The following is a 19,947-nucleotide window of genomic DNA, read 5'->3' as shown; positions in this document are numbered from 1 at the left end:
GAAGAAACCGTCGATCTTGCAATCTTCTGGCTGTTTCACGGCATTGTGTCGTTGTCGACTTGGACAGAGAGGGCTGCATGCCTCCTTCAAACACAGTCTCGCCACTCGGCGTGCTGGACGTGACGCCATCGGTGGCTGCGATGCACCAGCACGTGTCAGCGAGCAAGGATCCGCAATACAAGCCAGTGATGCCTCCGGTCGTGTGTGGCCTCTCGAGCTCATCGTGGCTGCGGACGATGTGCATCCGAGCATTCTTCTCGGAGCCGTTCCATGTCGTCATGTACATGCTCATTGTTAGCAACGCGATCTTGCTCGGATTTGAAGAGCCCGAGCGAACGAAGAGCCTTGTCTTGGACCCGACGGAGCTAGAAACTCCCGAAGAGCTTCGGACGCGCGAGGTGTGTCCCGATTCGGCTTTTTCATTCATGAAGTACGATTATGGTTGTCGTAGATTGTGAATTGGCTCGAAATGGCGTTCAACGTTGTGTTCACGTTCGAAATGGCGGTGAAAATGCTCGCGGGGGGCCTCTGGCATGGCCGCTTTGGTTACTTCCGCCACAAGTGGAATTACCTTGACTGTGGCCTCGTGCTGCTTGGCTGGGTCTCTGCCGTGCTATGGCTCACGCTTCCCGTCGATACGGCGTCGACTCCGTTGCCACCGATGCCAACGCCACCTCCGTACCCGTCGACTGCACCTCCGTCGCCGTTTGGCCCGGACGTTCTCCCGCCAGACACGTTCGCCCCCGACACTTTCCCACCAGACGAGAGCCCGTCCCCAACGCTTGCTCTCAACTTCCCAACGTTCGCACCCAGCAGTGACGACGCTCCAGCCACCCAACCGACCGCCGATGATCCAGCTGACACCATGTCCTCGACAATGTCGCCGGCGACATCCATCCCATCGAATTCAAACAGTTTGGTCTCGTCGGGAAATGCCAGCAGCCGTCGTCGCCTCTCTGACGTCGTTGGCATCCATGCCGGCGCCACAGACGGAGGTCATGACCCGTCGCTTGTCGAGACTCCCGAATCAACTCCTGACGACCCGAATGCCCTCCCATTGCCGGTCGTATTCCCGACTGATGAGCCTGGACTCCCCGATACCCCCACGTTCCCGGAATCTCCCGCCGAGCCGACAGGCGTTCCCGATGTTGCCACGCTCAGCCCCGACACGGACACGGCGCCGTCCTACTTGACGACGGACTTTACGGCACCCGCGATGGCCAAGAACCTCGCGTCCTTGTTTCGTCTTCTCCGTGTGTTCAAAGTGCTTCGTGGGATTCGGCTGTCCAAGCACGCGCAAGCGTTGGTCTTGAGTCTCTTCGAGTCGATGCGGCTTCTTGTGAACGTGATCGAGTTGCTCTTGGTGATCTTTGTCCTGTTTGCGATCGCGGGCGTGTCGCTCTTCCAGGGTGCTTTGCACCAGCAGTGCGACAACGAGTACATGTCGGACGGGTACCTCAACGTAGACTCGAACGGGTACCTCATCAGCGGCAACGGGTTCCGCTGCTCGATGGCGCCGAACGTTGGCCGGTCGTGCATGGCGGACGGCGTATGTGTCCGGAATTTGACGGACGACCGCCTCAACAAGAACCCAAACTACGGATTCACCTCGTTCGACAACGTCGCGGTCGGGCTCCTCAGTGTGATCGAAATCGCGTCCTTGTCCGACTGGGGCTCAACCATGTGGAACCTTGCCGAAGCTCGGGGACTTGTCGTGGGGCTCTATTTCTTGGTCGTGATTCCGGTCGGAGGGTACTTTGTCGTGAACTTGGTCATCGCGGTCGTGCACAACGCGTACACGCAAAAGTGGAAAGACATTCGCGACGAGTTTGTCTCGGCCAAGGTACGTGAAATCCGGCGTACCTCGAGGTCGCTCTTGGAGACACGGCGTGTTTACATATCCACGGATAGCTCGAGCGCAAACAAAAGCACCTCGAAGCACAGAAGCGGACGCGACGTCCGTCCATCATCGATATGGTCGTGGTCAAGCCGCTACCCGCGACCAAGTTGTCGCATTTGGAGCTCAAGACGCTCGCGACGCGGTTTAGTTCGATCGACGGCCGCGTCAAGTACAAGAACTTTGTCGAGTTCTTCTCGCCGTCGAGGTACCAGCACTGCCGCCTTTGGTGTGTGCAGGGACAACGTCCAATTGATGTGTGCGGTGGCGATGGGTGGTAGTGGCGTGTCGAATACGGTGCAAAACCTGCGAGAGTTTTTGCAATCGGCCAAGGCGGCGGGGCTCCACTCGAGGTCGATATTTCGCTTCATTGACAAGGACAACAGCGGCGACTTGAGCCGCGACGAACTCGTGTTTGGGTTTCAAGTAGGTGGCACCGGCATGGTGGTGCGTGGGCTCAGGTGGGACGCATGCTTTGTAGGAAATTGAAGAGCGAGTGGGGATCAAGCTCGACCGTGCCATCGTCGAAGCCCTTCATGACTATTTGGATGTAAACAACGATGGAAAGGTAGCGTGCCAGCGATAAGTCGGACTTGACCGCTTCTGACATGAGCCGTTCATAATGTCGGAGCAGGTGACGTTGACGGAATTCATCGAGTTTGCCGACCCGCCGTCCAAAGCGTCGACGTTGTTGGAGCAAAAGGTGCTGATTGAATTGAGCGGCTACGAGCATGCCGAAGGCCGCGTGGCTGCGATTTTTCGTGAGTTTGACCCGCATGACACTGGTATGCTCGTTCGAGAGTGGATAGCGCCGAACGGTCCGTGTGGTAACGAGTCGCCAACTTGTGGTAGGGACGATCTCGATGAGTCAGTTTCGATCGGCCCTGGCGCGCATTGGGTTTTCAGGAAGCGGGATCAAGTACCTGTCGCGAGATGATACACTTCGACTGAGCATGCGGTCGCTCGACTCGTTCCAGTCAACGTCGCCATGGGCTGTCACGTGGATCACATGGCGACGGCGCATCGCTCGCTGCATTCGGCACGCGGCGTTTACGGGAATTGTCAACGCTGCCCTTGTTGTGCAGCTCGTGTGCTTTAATCTGAAATCGTTCGACCCAGTCGACATTGCAGCGCATGCCGGTCGAGAAGCCCACATTGCTGTAGCTCAAGACATCGTGGCGTACGTGTTTGGGCTCGAAATGGTGTTGAAAGTCACGGCTCTCGGTGGCCGAGGATACGTTGTCGACAAGTACAATCGGTTTGACGGCGTTTTGACCATAGTCGGGTGCGTCCACACACCGCTTCGTTCATGCTTCGTACGTTGAGCTGAACATGTTGTTTGCAAGATTGGTCGAAGTGATCGGTCGAGACGGTGCAGTCGTGTTGCCGGAAGGCGTCGTCCACGCGATGTTTGTGTGCCGCGTGCTGCGACTGCTGCAGCTCTTCCGGCAGTGGACCAACTTTCGCGTGCTCATGGAGACGATGGTGACGAGTTTTCGCGGTCTCTTGCATTTTGTGTTTTTGCTGTTTGTCGTGATGTACATCTTCGCCCTTATCGGAAAGCACTTGTTTGGAAACGAAATGACCGAAGACCGCGGGTTCCCGACGCCGTTTTACGCGACGTTTGACAACGTATGGTCGGCGCTCTTGACCGTGTTTCAAGTGTTCTCGGGGGACCAGTGGACCGACGTCCTGTACGCGTGCATGCGAGTCCACGCGGTCGGCGGCGCCATCTTTGTCGTCGTCATGTTTTTCACCGGCAACTACCTCGTGGTCAACATCTTTTTGTCGATTTTGCTGCAAGACTTTGAAAGCGACGAAAACGAATACCATCGGTCGTACTTTAGCACGATCGCGGACGCGGACGTGGCCCATTATTACGATGTGGTCGTGCACTGGCTGTCGTCGTGGATCGATCGATTCACTCCGTCGCGCCATGCGGCTGCTTCTCCACGGTGCGAACGACACCACGACCCACTCTTGTCAACGATAGGGAAGACGTGCGACTCACGGGGTGCTCTTGGCGTAGACAGCAGGCCAAACGTCGCCTCCGCCTCAAAGTCGAGCCGATGTTCTCCAAGCTGTCACCGTCGTTCGAGCCGTCGTCAACCGACATGCACGACAAGGACGACGACGTCCTGCGGCTGCACGAGATCGCAGACATCGTCCTATTCAAGATGGATACACACACGATCGAGATCGGGCCGCGACAGTACTTTGAGTGCTTCCACGGGTTTGAGGCGATTCAGTTCTTGATCGCGTCGGGCTTTTGCGCAACCGTCGCGGAGGCGGAAGCTTTGGGCAACCGCCTCATTGAGCTCGAACGATTCAAATGCGAAGCCACGTCGATTGGGCGCCAGGCGGATTGTAATCTCCAAGCTGTTATTCAAGCAACCAACCCACGGCGGCGGCCACCGCGGAATCACCTCATGGCCGGCGACGCCGCCGAGGACGCGGTGCTTGGGCTCCTCGACGAGTTGATCGCAGCGGCCACGCAACGTGTCCGATATGGTCCGGCCGGGCCGTTTGGCAACCACACGGGTGTGTTCTCGGTTCATTCGAGTCCATGGCGCAACAACATTCATGCGGCGTTGGAAGACGCGAAAGACGCACATCGCCGTCGAGACGAAGCAGCAGCAAGTGCCCGCGAGGCCAAGAGTCAAAAGTTCATGGTCGGGCACTCGTTTTGCCTGTTTGGTCCGACTTCGTGGGTGCGCGGGATGGCCAACCGCATCGTCATGCACCCGTTCTTCAAATACATAGTCCTGGCGGTCGTCCTCGCATCCTGTGTGATGTCCGCCCTCGAGATATCGGACACTGCCGACGCTACGTTTTACCTATGGGTGCGTCCACCACCCTTGGTTCCGGGCGAGCGTTTACCATGGCGGTGTAGGCGGACGTTGTGATCTCAAGCTTGTTCTTCGTCGAGATGGCCATGAAGATCGTTGCGCAGGGCTTTCTCTTCACGGGGCGATACGCGTACATGCGCAACGGGTGGAATGTGTTGGATTTTGTGGTTGCCATCACGTCCATGCTGGCGATCGTGTGCACATTTGTCGTCGTGCACACGACGCCACCGTGCGACCCCGCCGTTGCCGACTACTGTCCTGAATTTATAGACGTGAAGCGCGATCCGATGGTCAAGGTGTTTCGGCTCTTTCGCGCGCTGCGGCCGCTCCGTGCCATCCACTTGAACCCAGGGATGAAGGTCGTGGTGAAGGCCATTTTGATCACCGTGCCGTGCGTGCTCAACCTGGTCGTGATTCTCACGATGTTTTTGTTCATGTTTGCGGTCGTGACGGTGCATCTGTTGGCGGGCAAGTTGTGGTATTGCCAAGGCAACTCGGTCGACGTACGTGCTTTGGTCTGTCGACGGTCCTTCCCAACCGCTGTCCCATCTTGTAGATGTACACGTTGAACGCGACGACGTGCGAGTCAGACACCGTGACGACTCGGCTGTGGACGCCGCTGTCGACGAGCTTTGACTCGATTCCGAACGCGACGTTGCAACTCATGGAAATCTCAACTGTCCAAGGCTGGTCGGGTATCATGCACATGGCGATGGACGCCCCATCCGTGGGCTACGCCGACATGCACCCCGTCCGCAACAACACACCAGCGATGGCTGTTGTGTTTGTGGCATTTGTCGTGATCTGCGGCTTCTTCATGATGGGTCTCTTCCTCGGTGTGATCGTGTACAAGTTCCAGCAGCTCAAAGCCGAGCAAAACGGCACGCTGTTCATCACGGAAGACCAGCAGAAATGGGTACGGCAGCCAAGCCCATGCGTCGAACTCATCGTTCCCTCGCTGCAAACTAACGCCCGCCACGATCCTTGCCAGGTGGCCACCCAACGCCGTCTCTTTGCACTAAAGCCCAAGCCCGCCCCATCCAACAACCAACTCGGCGGCCACCGCAAGGTCGTGTTCAATGTCGTCGTGCACCCGCTATTTCAAGGTACAATCCGTTGTCGAGCGTCGTCCATTTCGCTGAAAGGATGGAACGACAAGTGGGCATGTGGCGATAGGCGGCATGCGCGTCCTGATTTTGGCCAGCATCGTCGTCCTCGCCATGGACCACTACCCGTCCACGCCACGCTTCGATTCCGCCTACACGCAAGTGTTGTGGTTTTTCACGGCAGTCAACGTGATCGAGGCCGCCCTCATGTTGTATGCGCACGGGTACAAAGCGTATCTTACGACCCGGTGGGTCGACGCCATCGCGGTTGTGGTGAGCATCCTCGACGCCTCGCCCCACCTCCGCGTGCTTCGCATGCTCCGACTTGTCCGTGTGACCCACCTCGTCAGCGTACGTCGTTGTGTTGTTGTCATGCCGCGTCGACTGTCCACCGCGTGTAGAATTCGCACTCGATGGTGTCGATATTGAAAACGCTGACGATGTCGCTTCCCGCGCTGCTCAACGTGGCGTCGCTCTTGCTTGTGTTTGCCTTTGTGTATGCGATTCTCGGCATGAATTTGTTTTACGACCCGATGAACCCGTTGTACGGGCAGTGCATTCGCGACGTGATCAACTTTGACTCGCTCACGAGCACAATGATGGTGCTGTTTGTCGTTGTCACGGTGAGTCGTCAAAGCTGCCCCGCACGGACCTCAGTCGTGGCGTTGTAGGGCGACAACTGGACGTGCTACATGCATGACGTGCTGCCGCAGTACCCGACCGTGGGTCGGTGGTACTTTACGTCGTTTTTGGTCGTGGGCAACTACATTATCTTGAACCTTCTCATTGCGGTCATCATGGAGAACTTTGAAAACTACATGGACGGGTTCGACGAAGGCGACGGTCGACCGGCAAATGCCCACCTGGACGCGTTTGCCGACGAGTGGCAAAAGCTCGCCCCGACCGGCTCGTTGTTTTTGCCGTCGTACAAGTTGGTGTCGCTGCTCCGCAGTGTGCCGCCGCCGCTCGGATTTGCGTCGAGACCCGACAACGTACGTGGGCGACGCTTTTCGGCGGTGACGTGCCGGTATGTAGGAGGATCCACCGCCAAAGTCGACCAAGGACATCATCCGGTTCATTCGAAGTCTCCACGCCCGCCGCAACCACATGAACGACATGTTTTATTTGGACATTTTCTACACGCTGTGCCACCACGCCATGCCCAACAGCTTCACCGTGTTTGAAGCCGTCGATATCGAAGCCCACCTGCAAGCGAAGCTCGCCGGTCGCGCATTGCGCCATTTTCAAGAGCTCCACAACATCCATTTGGACACGGCGTACCATCGCTTTGACTTGACGGAAGAGTTCAACTGCGCCCGCGTGATCCAAGAAGCGTGGAAAGCGTACGTGGCCAAGAAATACGCGGCGTCGCCCCGGCAACAAGTGGTCAAGCCCCAACACTCGCGAGGCATGCGCTTGCTCAAGCAGCTCACACGGTCACCGTGGTCGACGCGAAAGAGACCGCCGTCGAATGCAGTGGCGATCGCGCTTCCACTCCCCCAAGGAGGCGGTCCACCATAACACGCCATGCGAATCTACCATCCTTTGTACATTTGTCGTTAACTGAAGACGAACAACTTTCTATTCTAACGGCGACGACTGGGATTTCCAGCTACGTGACGCCGGCGCTGGAGTCTACATGCAGCTCGAGGTCGAGTGCCGGGTCGCGTGCGACGAGTTGCCACTTCGCCACGACGTGAGGAGGGTGGTTGCAGTGTACGTCAACGGGTCCGACTTGCCGCGCGGTCGCACGACGTGCAAGTTGGAAACATCGTCGTCTGTGTCTGTGTCGTCCAAAAGCAGCGACGTGGACGAATCTGCCGACGAGCATGTCCACAGCATAGACTTGGATGCCGCCCAGTGGCGTAGCCTCGTCCATTCGATGGCGGCCAGCGATTTCGGCAGTGTGAAGGACATGCGACGTTGAGGTGGCATCTTGGAAGGCGCCAGAGGTAATGGTGCAAGCATGACGCGCGATGTTTGGGAATGGTCGGCATCATAACACTGGCTGACAAGAGATCGATCAATCAGAAAACCCACAACGGTACTGTGTCGACTGTCGAAAAAGAGAGTGGCATGAGATCATAGTCACGGTTCATCTTGTGATTTGAATGAAGTGGAGAGTATAATGAGAGAGTGAGTGGCCCTGTTCGGTGTCAAGAGCGTCCGGCCAGCGTGCCACGTCATTTCAACGGATTCCTGCTTAAAATTTGCATCTCCGCCGCCATGTTCGTGCCGTTCATACGGAACATTGGCCCAAATATTGCTTCTCCGACGAAGGGAGATAGTTGCCGCAAGGCGGCGTCGGCCATCACGACGTTGACCTCGCAGCTTCCTGCAGTATGTACGGGACATAGCGGCGGCTAATGTTCTCATACGGCGGATCATCATTATCTCGGTGGGGGGAGAGGGTGAACGGCCAACACTAATTTCATGTTCCGGATACTATCCGGATCATTCCACCCACCTGCGGCAAATCCCGGCAGCCCCATGTACAACCAAGGCCAGCATCCCCACGGCGGCTACGACCACCAGTTCGGCTACGCAAACCAAAACTACTCGCAACACACAACAAGTGATGCCCATGCTGGGTCATACGGCGCGCCGCAATCGGCTGGACACTCAACTTACCCTGGCGGCCAAGGATTCGTCCAGTCGACCTATACCCAGCAGCCCCATCCTCCTGGTGGGCCATGGTATGCCGGCGACTTGTCTGCGCCATCGAGCTCGCCTCTAGCGGGGTCGATGGGGAGTTTGGGCGACCAGTCTGTATCGTACGGCGACGACTTTGAAAACGAACCTCCGCTCATGGAAGGTACAAGCGCCACGTGGCATCGGACGAAAATCATCATGTTCGTTTGTTGTTGTAGAGCTCGGCATCAACTTTGAACACATCTGGACGAAGACCCAGGCCGTGCTGATTCCAACCACGTCCGTGTCAGAGCACATCTTGGACGACGTGGACCTGGCCGGTCCGTTGGTGTTTGCCTTTGGGTTTGGGATGCTGCTGCTCATGGTGCGCTCACTTCGACCAGGCACGCGGCAAACCTAACGAAGGGTTGCGTATAGAGCGCGAAGATTCACTTTGGCTACATCTACGGCTTTGGCCTGGTCGGGTGCTTGTCCATGTGGACATTGATGAACTTGATTTCCCCCACCAAGACGATCGACGTGTACCGCGTCTGCTCTGTCCTGGGCTACTCATGGCTCCCCATTATTTTGCTTGCCGCCATCAACATCGTCGCGCCGATCAAGTACGTCGGCAACAACGTCGTCGCTGGCTGCTCTCATGCGTGGTGGTGGTGGGTGGTTGTAGGGACTTGAAGGCGATCGGGTTTGTCCTCGCGTTCCTTTGCGTCGCGTGGAGCACGCAAGCCGCGACGCGCTTCTTCGACAAGTACTTGCACATGAAGGAGCAGCGCTGGTTGATCGCGTACCCCACCGCGATGGTGTACACGTGCTTCGTCCTGATCACCGTATTTTAAGTACCAAATACGACATGCCTTCTCGATGCTATGCTCCATTCGCCCGATTTCACTTGAGTCGCACTCGGATCGAGCGAGCGATTCCGCCGCCCTGAAGCATGTTGCAATAGCTACGGAAATCCCTTGCTCCGTCCACCACGTCTGCGGATCTCCTGTCCATGTAAGGCTCAGACCGGGCTAAAGTTCCTGAACCGGGGAGGACCAGAGAGTCGTACGTGTTCAAATCCCTCGGTGAACGCGCCGCCAGTTGCCCTAGAAGTGGCGCTGCGTCCATGCCCTCGATCCGTTGTTTTCAACAGGTGGATGGTGACACCACGATGTCGATGACGGGCGGCGGCATGACTGATATCCAAGCGGTGATGGCGGGCATGGGCGCTCGAACCTCCCCCACTCCCGACAGCACCCAATCCAACGTGCAGATCAGACGAAAGCAAATCCTCATCATGGCTGCGGGAAAGCGACGGCTGCTCTGTCGTGTACGCCGCTGCTACATATTGCCGTGGTGGCGCTTGCTAAATATTGTCCTGTGCCAGTCGATTGAATGGCTTGCCGATGCGGTCGCCACCCTCGATTCCGAAATTTGAGCGAGCCACAAGCCGACGCGAGGCGATGAATTGCAGCTCACTAGAATGGGAGACAAGGCGCCCAACGCAACCAACCTTGCGTTGCGCTTCAGGAACACAAGCCAAACGGGCGAAAGAGTCCATCTGGTCGTTCTCGGCGACCCGTTGCCGTCCCAGATTCGCCAACTCGATGATCAAGCGCATACATCTCGCCTTCCCCGCCTCTCCATCACACCCCGTATGCCGACATGACGTCCTTGAACGCGCCGACCTCTGAAAAAGGCGCGTGAAGCTGAAACTTAACGTTGCGTAGCCAACGAGCAAGCATCGCGTTGTCGTCCCGACACAATATGCAGCTACGAGGTGGCGCTGGAAAATGCGCAATGTAGTCGATGCACACACCATGGCGCTGTCGACGAGTGGCACGACGACATCAAAGCTACATGCGCTGGGCCTCCATCATGGACACAGTCGGCGGTTTGCCATCATGTCGGCAAGCGTTTCAACGTTGTTCTGTGCAGACGCATGCAGGCATCGGGCGTGCCGTCATGGAGTCGTCCTACTCGATGCCCATTTCTCAAGTTACATGGTCTTCATTCGTCTGACCATCGTCGCCGCCATGGCCGCCGTCACAACGGGCCAGTGCAAAGCTGTTGTCGGAGGCACCGTCACAATCAACAAGATGGGCGATGCCTTCTACCAAATGCCAGGCACCGTCGTGTCCATCAACAACGCCCTGTCCGCCCCATTTCTCATCACGGTGGCGGGGAAGCTCGGGGGCAAAGGGTACTACAAAGGGTCGGACCTCAAGTGCTAAGTCGGTACATCGAATAAACCATCAATAATACGACACATGATTGCCTTTGGAAGTCCCGCAGGGTCGTCGGTTTCACACGGAACCGACGAGTCGGTTTCACGCAGCCGCCCCGACACAAACTCGACAAAGGCGGCACCATGCGCTGGATCAACCACGGGGCGACCCACCGCATCATTCCTGTGCAAACCAAAGAGAAATACTTGGAAGCGAGAGAAGATGGCCCGGTGATCCGAGGCCCGCGCCAGTCGAGCCGACTTGCCACAGCGCTCGGGTTCATCTACTTGGTCGTGACTGTCAGCTGCAGTGCGTGGTATCTGACAATTGTTCAACCGCACTTGGAGAACGACCTGTGGTTGCCGCAATTCAACTCGACGGGGATACAAACGTACTTGGGGGACCTCATTCACGTCCGGCACACGCTCCATCAAGCTGGAACGTTCGACGTCGCACGCAGCGACGCGACGCTCTTCCGTTCGTATGGCGAATCGGACTCGCTGCTCACGCTGCCGGCATCTGCACCCCGCCAGGTCCTCTTGGACAGCATTGCATTCGATGCCGCGATCACGACCATCCGCATGCAATCGCTTGACACGTACTTTGGGTACCGCACTCCGTTTTGTTGGATCGACTTCAATCGCCGGTTCGAAGCGGCGCACACAGATGCCCGTCAAGCGCGATGCGCCGCGACGGACAAGGACAACGCTGCCGTGTACGTCGAAACCGTGCTGCGCAACACCGAGGCCAAGGCAATCCTGGCTTGGCCCTTGTTTGACACGTTCAACGAGACCGTGCTGACTGCGATGGCCCGTGTCGATCCTGACCTAGCAACGTCATGGATCGCAATGGTCCTCCAGGGCACTGTCCTCGCCATCCCCGACGAGATTCGGTACTGGGAGCAGCAGGGGCTCCGTCGCTTTACGCTGCAGTTTCAAAATACATATCCCCAACGCCTCGACGACGCGATTTTACTCGAGGATGCGCTCGGGATGCAGCAGCGATTCACAATCAGCGCGCTCTCCGTCACGTCTCCCGACCGCGGGCCCGGCTCGACCTTTTGGACATCGCTCAACTTTGCCAGTGTCATGACTGTCGCGTCGTCGTATGGCTGCAGCATCGTTCGAGGCGCTCCAAACGACGCCGCGGCGCTTGGCGTGAGCTGGGACACGGACATGCTGTACGCGGCAGCAAGTGGATATCCCGGCGTCGATCTCATACGATCTCACATCGGTCCGTTGGGAGCGATCGACGTTCGCATGGTCGCGGTGCCCCCGGCATTGGGAACGTATTTTCTCCAGTTTCGTGAACACCTGTACGAATACCTACAAGACGATCACACGTTGCGGCACGCGTACTTGCACCTGAGCGAGCCCGTTGTCGACCCCACGCCTTCGGCTTGGGCGGGTTACAACTACCACGGGGGCAACCTGCTGTGCCCCCTGCACGATCCCGTGGCATTCATTCAGCCGTCGTTTGGCATTTCGGATGACTGCTCGGAACAACTACCATATTCGCTTCATCTTCGACGTGAGAACATCGTTTTCGCGTTGGTGGCTAGTGGCTTGTCGATCGACCAGATTCGGTCTGTATGTGCATTCACGTCAACGTCAGTGGACTTGTGTCTGGCATCTTTGGTGCCGGCCCTGCCGCTCGTTGCCAAGTGGAACCAAACGACGCGATTCGCATCCATGTTTTCGCCGCCATGGACGGCTTTGGCCTCGTTGAACATTTCGTTTATGCAGTTTGCCACGGTCGTCCCCGACGCTCCGCCCAGCGACGTCGACGGGACAACACTCAGTGCCGCTTCCGACCCAACGAATTCGACGGTCGTCGACGATCCCACGGCAACCGATGGGACCCCGATCCCAGACTACGTCGTTCAGGAAGTCCCAGCTCGCGTGTTCCTCGTGCAGCCGTTGGTCGCCCCCGGTGACCTGTGGTCGTTCTACGGCTGGGTTCAACTCCACGACTGGATGACTGGGGCTCGGGAAGTGTACAGCTTTGAAGGCGACGTGTCGACGCTGACCGTGCTGACGGAGCCACAGGAAGAGGTATTCCTCGTCGCCAACGACTTGGAAATCCCTCGGAAGGGATGCTTTTACATTTGGATCGTGACGATCTACGTCTCGTTCGTCGTGACCTTTGTCGTGGCCCTTATGATCTTTTACTCGTTCTTCATCGGGTTCCATGTCGAGTGGTGGAACTTGTTTCAGTGCAATTGGGTCATCGGGTACGTCTGGATCGGCCGGCCGTTCATTTTTCTGCGCGGCATGACTGCCATGCTCCTCCTCAGCTCGTCCACCGTGACGTTCACCAACAACATGGGGTTCTCCCGCATTGCGTTCACGCCCAAACCTCTCGTCCACACGATGGTCCTTGCAGGCGAGTCGACGTGGCTCACGATTGTCCTCCACGACATTTTCCTCCCGTTCACCGACCAGGAGCTGACCGTGTACGCGCCGCTCAGCACGGCTTTCATTTGGGCCACCATGACTGCGATTCAAGTCTTGTCGCCGCACGTGGCGACGTTGACCATCGACCGCACGTGCTCGTACGAGTTTGTCGGGTTGACCGCGAGCTGCACGAGTGCGACCGTCGAATTTGGCAGCGTCCGGCGATTTGGTCTTCTCTTCATCGTGCATGCGGGAAGCATCGCCATCTCGTACGTCCTCGTCAAGGTGTTTTACAACGTCACGGGACGAAAACGTGCGCATGGAAACGTTGTCGCGCACGTGCTCATTCCCGGCGTCGCGCAGGCGTTTTTCATTCAGTCCGGGAACGGCGAGCTCTTTTTGGACCGAGTCGCGTGCGTCATGTGCGGCATGTTTTCATACCGCGACACGATATTCCACGCGCCGAGCTGGATCGTCCTGACGCTGCCGGCGCACAACGGCATCGGGTACCTCTTTGACGTGGCCAAGTTTGTCATGAAGCCGCTGACGTCGCCGGAGACGGTCACAAAACACAAATACATTCGCCTCCTCGGCCTCGTCGGTCTCTTCAACATGGCGACATCCGTGACGGGCAGCTGGGCGTACTTGGCACAGGTCAAGGACATCATGTCGAACGACTTTTGGTGGGCTGGATTCAACACGACGGGCCACCAAACGTACCTGTGCAACTGGTTTAATCGCCAGCTCCTTGAACCGACCATGGACCGCAACGTCGAGCTCCAGATGAACGAGCTCCGGTATGCCGAAGTTGGCACGGACAATCACTACAACGCCACGGACACGGTCGTGTACTCGCCCCCGTTGTACGCATCCGCGATCCAGCTCGAAGTGAACACGCTACCAAACGTTGTGGCTGGCCTCCGCGCCATGCAAGGGTGCGACGTCCCGTGGATTGCGGCGGCGTACTGCTACGTTGATTTCGGACGCAAGTGGGAAATGGCCAACTCGGCGGCGCGGCAGGCGCGGTGCCAAGCGTCCGAACGCCAAAACGGAGCGGTGTATTTGGAAGCTCCGCTGCGCAATGTTGACTGGTCGTCGCTGACGTCGTGCTGGGGCGATTCACTCTCTATTGGGGTGTACTCGTACTTGGACACGGTGCAGGATGGCAAAGTGTGGCGGCAGACGCTGCCGACCACCCTCCCTGTCGACGCCGAAGTCCTGTGGTGGACGTCCCATGGCATCTCTGAGTATGTCACGCAATGGCAAAACTACAAGCAGCTCGGAATCGTCGAAACCTTTGACGTCCAGAACGCTTTCGGCTTCACGTACCCCCTGACCATCAAGCGGTCGCGGGGCTTGTTTCGAATGCAAGACGAGTTGAGGCCAAGCTCATTCAAGATGTCGTGGGGCCTCGCGAGTGAACTGTGGGCCGTCACAGACAACGCGACGCTGGTCGCGGGCTTGCACCTCATCCGACAGAGCCCTCAGTTTGCATTCCAGAACGTCACGCCGGCCGACGCGCTGGCGCAAAACTTGACGCTGGCGTACCCGCTGAGCCAAGGACTGTACATCGTCCAAGAAACGCTGGGTCCGTTCGGGTCGGTCGACATGAAGCGCGTGGCATGTCCGACGTCCCTGCGTCGGCTGTACCAGAACCTGACAGAAGCACTGGTGTTGCTGTTGAACGTGAACGCTTCGACCGTGCCAGACTACCAGTGGCTGCTCCAAAACAATGCAAACCAGTCGCAAGTGATCGAGACGTATCAAGCGCTGTTCGAGCACAACGTGGCACCGTTTGCACTGATGCCTCCCGAATGGAATGCCACCGTTGCGTTGTGCGGAGGACAGCTCATGTGCGGATTCGACTGGTGCGGCGGCCGCCTCGCGCAGGACTACTTCAGTTCGACGGAAGAGTGCGGCGCTCCGTTCACGTTCGACGAAGCCGCCCCATCCAACGAGAATCTCGTGAAAGCTCTCATGGCAGCCGACGTCAAGCGCATGCAGAAGGACGACGTCCAGGCCAATTTGTGTGGGTGCGACGTCCTCGGTGCTGACGAGACTGCTTGCGAAAATTGCAAGGGTCTGCTGGGCAACACCACGGCATTTGTCGCGAATTTGTTCACAGCATCCAGTCTTGCGACCTTTCGTACGATGGCCGCGGCGGTAGAAACAGAAGTCCGGACAAACCTCAAGCTCGAGATGATCCAGTTCTTAACGAACGCGGCGGACGGCGTGATCGTCGAGGACAGCATCGTCGAGCTATCTCGCGTCGCGCTGATGGCCAACCCCCTCGTGGCCTTTCCAGCGTGGGTCTACTTGTTCGAGTGGGTCGAAGGGAGGCGGGAGGCCGTGGCGTTCCAGGGCGAGAAGGACGCGATTACAACGCTGTCGAACCCGCTCCCCGTCCAGCGCAACCCGGCCAACCCCCGCGAGCTCCCTCTGAGCTTTTCCTTCTACTCGTACCGGTTGAGTCAGTACATCACGGGGGTGCTCATGATGGTGGCCGCCGTCGTATGCGTGTACATCGTGACCAACAAAGGCGACGTCGAGTACGGCAACATCGGAACGTTCAACATGGTGGCGGGACTCGTTTGGGTAGGCCGGCCCATGATCTTGCTGCGTGCGTGTTCGGCGATTTCGGTCTTGGCAACGGCCAACATGGAGCTGATCAAGTCTCCTGTCCTTACGAGCATCTATGCCGACACGTATCCGTGGTTCACCACGTTTCTGTCGACGTCCGAAGTGAGTTGGCTTGTCTTTGTCATCGACGACGTTGCGTCGGTCATCATGAAGGAGCACACGGCCGAGTGCAACATCCAAAACAAGGTGTTCAAGATGCTGGCAGTTCAGTTGCTGGCCAACAGCGGCCAGTTGTCGTGGGTGAGCTCGGGGCTGTGGAGTGCCATAACGCCGGTGCACCACATCGCGCGTGTCGGCCGCGTATGCACGCTGACGTCGGTCGACATGGACGTCGAGTGTTCGAGTGGCTTGTTCGAGTATGGCATTCCCTCGCGCTTCTACGGGATTGTCCTCGTCACGTTTGCGGGGTGCTGCTTTGCCTACATGTTCAAGTGGAAGTTCTACGAGCATCGCGACGGGCCCCACAAGGCGAGCTCGTTCTTCTTGCCTGCCGTCGCCAAATACAACTTTAACTTTCACAAGTGGGAGGTCAACAACGTGCTGTACCTCGACAAACCGTCCGCCGTCCTGTCCGGCATCCTCATCTTCGAGTATCACGACACTTTGTACGTGTTTGACGTGAAGATCTGGCGCCGGTACTCCATCGACGTGTCGGCGTCGCGGCAGTCCATGAAGGGCCACAGCCACCTCCAACACTTCTACCACGCCCTTCCCCTGGTCGAGTAGTTTATAGCTGGCCCTAGCTGGCCATAGCTGGCTAATTGCAAATGTTTATTGTTCCAAGCACGTGGCGTGTGTTGCAAATAGGGACTGTTAGCCCAGCAAGGCGTCAAGGCTGTTCATAGCCTTGTTCAGCTCGTTGGACTGAGGCTTCTCAAAATCGCCCACAGCCTACCTCTTCGCCTCGAATGGATTGCTGCTATGTTTCATCACCGCCACGTTCGAGGGGGGTGGCTCCAGCTCCCGCGAATTCACATTTTGGAGCCGCCCGTGATCGCATTGATCATTAGAGACTACTGTCCCTTCCCCCCTTTCACAGTAGCGAGGACAGTTGGGGATAAGCTCGATTGCGAAGGATTCCATTCGCCCAATCCCATCGAGCATGCAAGCATGTGATGGAACAGGGCTACATCGTTCACCCCAACGCCTACTGCTAGCAATTTGAACTAGTATGCAGGTTAGACCAACCCGTGTGCCTTGTATAAATCTGGGCTTACACGGCCATTCGACGGGGGGCAGACACCCCACGTAGACTAAATAATGGAGCCCATCGATCTTTTGGGCCACGCCACGCCTTGTGCAGCACCAAAAAGCAAAAAAGCCCCCCCAAGACAAACGCCCCCAGTCCCGCCAATGTCGCCATCGTGTGACTTTCATTCGAAGAGTGGCTGGAGTTTGCATTGGCCACGCCCCACAACATCCACAGCGACCCGATCAAAATCGCAGTGTCGCCCGTGGTCAAGAGGAGGCCCACACTCACCAGCACCCATCCGCCCATGGACGTCACGAAGATTCGCATGTCTGGCTTCGTTTGCGCGTTCAGGGCCACAGCATGACACACGGCCAGCACTTCCGCACTGCTATACACCCACCACAGCGCCAAGGGCAGGCGGATCGAGAGGTAATCCCACCGGTTCGACGTCGTGTACACGTGGTCCGTGTCGCTGAAAACCACCGACGAAAGCACCATCGGTTCAATGTGGTGCTCTACCACCGTAAACGAGATCAAGAGGCACGCCCACAACACGCACATTGACACCAGGGCAGACGTGAGATGTCCCACGACCCGAAGCTCTTGGGTTAGAATGGCCACAGCAAACTGGGCACAGAGGAGTACAAAAAGGACGCCCATGTACGGAGTGGTATGGCGGGGGCGGACGCATTCGCTGACAAGGAGAGGGGTTAACAGGGCCAAGACGCAGCCTCCCCACACGTCGAACGTCAAAGTTGTGGGGGTCCACAACGACTCGGGAAACGACGCTTCCGACTCTCGTTGAACCACATGAGTGATGTAGCGCCAAACGGACAGGGCTAAAAGCAGCAGCACGAGGAACCGGAGTGGGCGCGACTCGGCCGCTTGACCAAACACCCCCATCGTCATGTTTTGCAAAGTGCGGCAAGCTCAAGGGGGGAAAGGAGGGGGGATGTCGCCGTTGAGAATGTTCCCAACGAATCGATGGTGTTGTTGAAGCGAGGTGAACCCAACGGGCAAATGGTTGCTTCAACGGTCGGATGTCTGATGGCGGCGCAGTCAAGGCCAACAAATTTTGAGCAAGATCCCATGAACAACTGGGTGTGCAAGCTGTCGTCGGCTCAGCCCGACCATTCGCATGGGTGGAAGGCATTTGAAATTGAAGCAGCTCCAGGTAGTCAAATCTCTAATGGTACCCCTCACCATATTAGCCAAGACGACCCCTTCGTCCCCCAGAAAACGCCGTGAGTTCGAGAGCGAAGCGAGGGGGATAGATGGGGCATGGTCACTGGATGCATCAGCAATAATGCCTGGATACCAACTCGAGCTTTCGACATACGGGCGTACAACTAGGAAGGCTAGGGGTGAACCAGGGTGACGATCATGGCTATTCTGTGAATCTTTGTTGACGACACAACCTGATGGCTAGGCTTTTAACCTTGGAACATCTCGCTTCCGTTAGACCTTCCAACCTGAACTAGAAAGACGCGTGCATGTCAGCACCGCCCAAAATACTTTGACAGCTGCTCGATCGAAGTCACTTGCTTCCGAACGCTTCTCTTGGCCAAGCCGCGAGCACCCGGTCCTGCAGTTCATCCCCCTGAACTTCCGTATGAACTTGTGCGTTCTAGACTTTCTCCGTCTTAGTGACGGTCACAGGACTGCCCCAAGTGCTGCAAGAGGATGTTGGGGTCTTTCCCCCTTGCTAACAGGCGAGGGCGTGATAACATGGTAGTCCTTCAGCACTCCACATTCGCTGGGACAGAGGGGCAGACGTCCCTTCAACAGGGAGAGGAAAGGATACCCAACGAAGGGAACCGAACCAGCGTAGCCAGGACATGGCGCGTCGGGGCGACTGGCGCGTTGTCGTCCCAGAGGAGCTTTACTCGTGGGAACGACGCCGCCTCTTCCAACTATGACGCGTTTGGGTAATTGCAGATGCGGAGGTGGTGGTGGCGGTGGCAGCGTGGGCGACTAACTTCGACAGTTCTCGGGGGAATTGCAAAATGAGGGACGGGGGGTGTCATTCACAGCGCCGATTGCGACGGGGCAAATGGCTCTGTATACGCAAGACGTCTGTGGGGGAGTTCCATGATCGGTCAGCTCAACTGGATACCTTCCCCCACTTGGGCCGGTTCATGCGCTATTTCCATCGTTGGAAACGCTGCTGATGAAGCGCCAGCTCAGCTTTACACAATCGCCGAGTTATTTTCGCGTTGCGCTGGTGCTCTGAATGATGCCAAGGCGCGCGTGGACTGGCAGGACATGGTTGACACGGAGACTGAACCTGTAATCTCCAGGCGCGAGGGAGCGCGCGCTGCGACAGACAACAGAGGATATGCAGCACCAGCTCGTTGCTGCTGCAGACTGGACATCGCCCCACCAAACCTACGTTCGAATTGTCCTCGCTAAAGGTCCCCTCTCGTGTGGGCCACCGTCAGACTGCACTGACGCCACGAGGGAGGCTCGTGGCTTCACCTTGAGTGGAGGAATGCTTTCAAGTTCGTACGAAAAGATGGCGCTAGCATTCTAAAGTCCTCATCGCTCGATTCAACCCACTCATACTGGGGTGGTTTAGTTTGCGATGTGAACGACTGCCAACGATGGATGGTGCCGACACAAGCCGACCACGGGGGATGCGCCAGTCCCGGCGACGTCGATACAACCTTGTTCCGACTGTACGGCCGAACAATTCCATGTCTGTCCTGCTGACCAGTGTCGAGTGCCGTTGCGTGGCGCATCCATGTGAAACTCGGACAGCTTGCCAGGGATGAGCCAGTGTACGGCGGCGCGAACATCCACATGAACTCCCTTCGGAACGACTACGCAGTAGTAGTCCTTTACATTCTATCGTGCATTCCGCACAGGATGAGCTGGCGGTGATGGTTTTGCACGACGAAAGGGTCATGCCCCAGTCAAGCATGGGCTTGAGCGCGTGGCGGCTGAATCCTCCCTGATGGGGCACACCCGTTCATTTTGTAAGGAGGGAGGCTGTACATGCGCGTGAG

The 19,947-nt window shown here is 57.4% G+C and overlaps 6 protein-coding genes across 7 annotated transcripts; 3 read left to right on the top strand and 3 right to left on the bottom strand.

Annotated features, from left to right (window-relative positions):
- Positions 1-77: 77 nt before the first annotated feature.
- Positions 78-7,373, top strand: H310_09940 (hypothetical protein; the record flags this gene model as incomplete). Its single annotated transcript, XM_008876160.1, has 17 exons — positions 78-398; positions 452-1,843; positions 1,912-2,105; positions 2,179-2,323; positions 2,379-2,465; positions 2,532-2,682; positions 2,750-3,182; positions 3,244-3,852; positions 4,461-4,740; positions 4,791-4,955; positions 5,025-5,249; positions 5,303-5,662; positions 5,738-5,852; positions 5,923-6,203; positions 6,254-6,475; positions 6,524-6,844; positions 6,888-7,373. 17 exons carry the CDS (start codon positions 78-80, stop codon positions 7,371-7,373), a joined length of 5,787 nt encoding a protein of 1,928 aa, XP_008874382.1.
- A 7-nt stretch (positions 7,374-7,380) lies between these two features.
- On the bottom strand, positions 7,381-7,865 carry H310_09939 (hypothetical protein). Its single transcript, XM_008876159.1, has one exon. The coding sequence runs from the start codon at positions 7,818-7,820 to the stop codon at positions 7,488-7,490; it is 333 nt and encodes a 110-aa protein (XP_008874381.1). The 5' UTR covers positions 7,821-7,865; the 3' UTR covers positions 7,381-7,487.
- A 447-nt stretch (positions 7,866-8,312) lies between these two features.
- On the top strand, positions 8,313-9,375 carry H310_09938. Of its 2 annotated transcripts, XM_008876157.1 has the most exons (4): positions 8,313-8,667; positions 8,723-8,868; positions 8,922-9,106; positions 9,169-9,375. In XM_008876157.1, exons 1-4 carry the CDS (start codon positions 8,343-8,345, stop codon positions 9,335-9,337), a joined length of 825 nt encoding a protein of 274 aa, XP_008874379.1. In that variant the 5' UTR covers positions 8,313-8,342; the 3' UTR covers positions 9,338-9,375. The 2 variants fall into 2 exon arrangements, with proteins under 2 accessions (XP_008874379.1, XP_008874380.1); XM_008876158.1 differs by having other exon boundaries at positions 8,922-9,375.
- A 1,107-nt stretch (positions 9,376-10,482) lies between these two features.
- H310_09937 (hypothetical protein) lies at positions 10,483-10,776 on the top strand. The gene has a single exon (XM_008876156.1). The coding sequence runs from the start codon at positions 10,487-10,489 to the stop codon at positions 10,715-10,717; it is 231 nt and encodes a 76-aa protein (XP_008874378.1). The 5' UTR covers positions 10,483-10,486; the 3' UTR covers positions 10,718-10,776.
- A 40-nt stretch (positions 10,777-10,816) lies between these two features.
- On the bottom strand, positions 10,817-16,530 carry H310_09936 (hypothetical protein). The gene has a single exon (XM_008876155.1). It carries the CDS (start codon positions 13,426-13,428, stop codon positions 12,322-12,324), a length of 1,107 nt encoding a protein of 368 aa, XP_008874377.1. The 5' UTR covers positions 13,429-16,530; the 3' UTR covers positions 10,817-12,321.
- A 430-nt stretch (positions 16,531-16,960) lies between these two features.
- On the bottom strand, positions 16,961-17,848 carry H310_09935 (hypothetical protein; the record flags this gene model as incomplete). Its single annotated transcript, XM_008876154.1, has 1 exon — positions 16,961-17,848. One exon carries the CDS (start codon positions 17,846-17,848, stop codon positions 16,961-16,963), a length of 888 nt encoding a protein of 295 aa, XP_008874376.1.
- Positions 17,849-19,947: the final 2,099 nt, after the last annotated feature.

The sequence above is a fragment of the Aphanomyces invadans genome (assembly GCF_000520115.1).
Source record: "Aphanomyces invadans strain NJM9701 unplaced genomic scaffold supercont1.23, whole genome shotgun sequence".
Taxonomy (NCBI): Eukaryota; Oomycota; class Saprolegniomycetes; order Saprolegniales; family Verrucalvaceae; genus Aphanomyces; species Aphanomyces invadans.
Note: the sequence above shows the minus strand (reverse complement) of the source record. Positions and strands in the feature narration are given on the sequence as shown.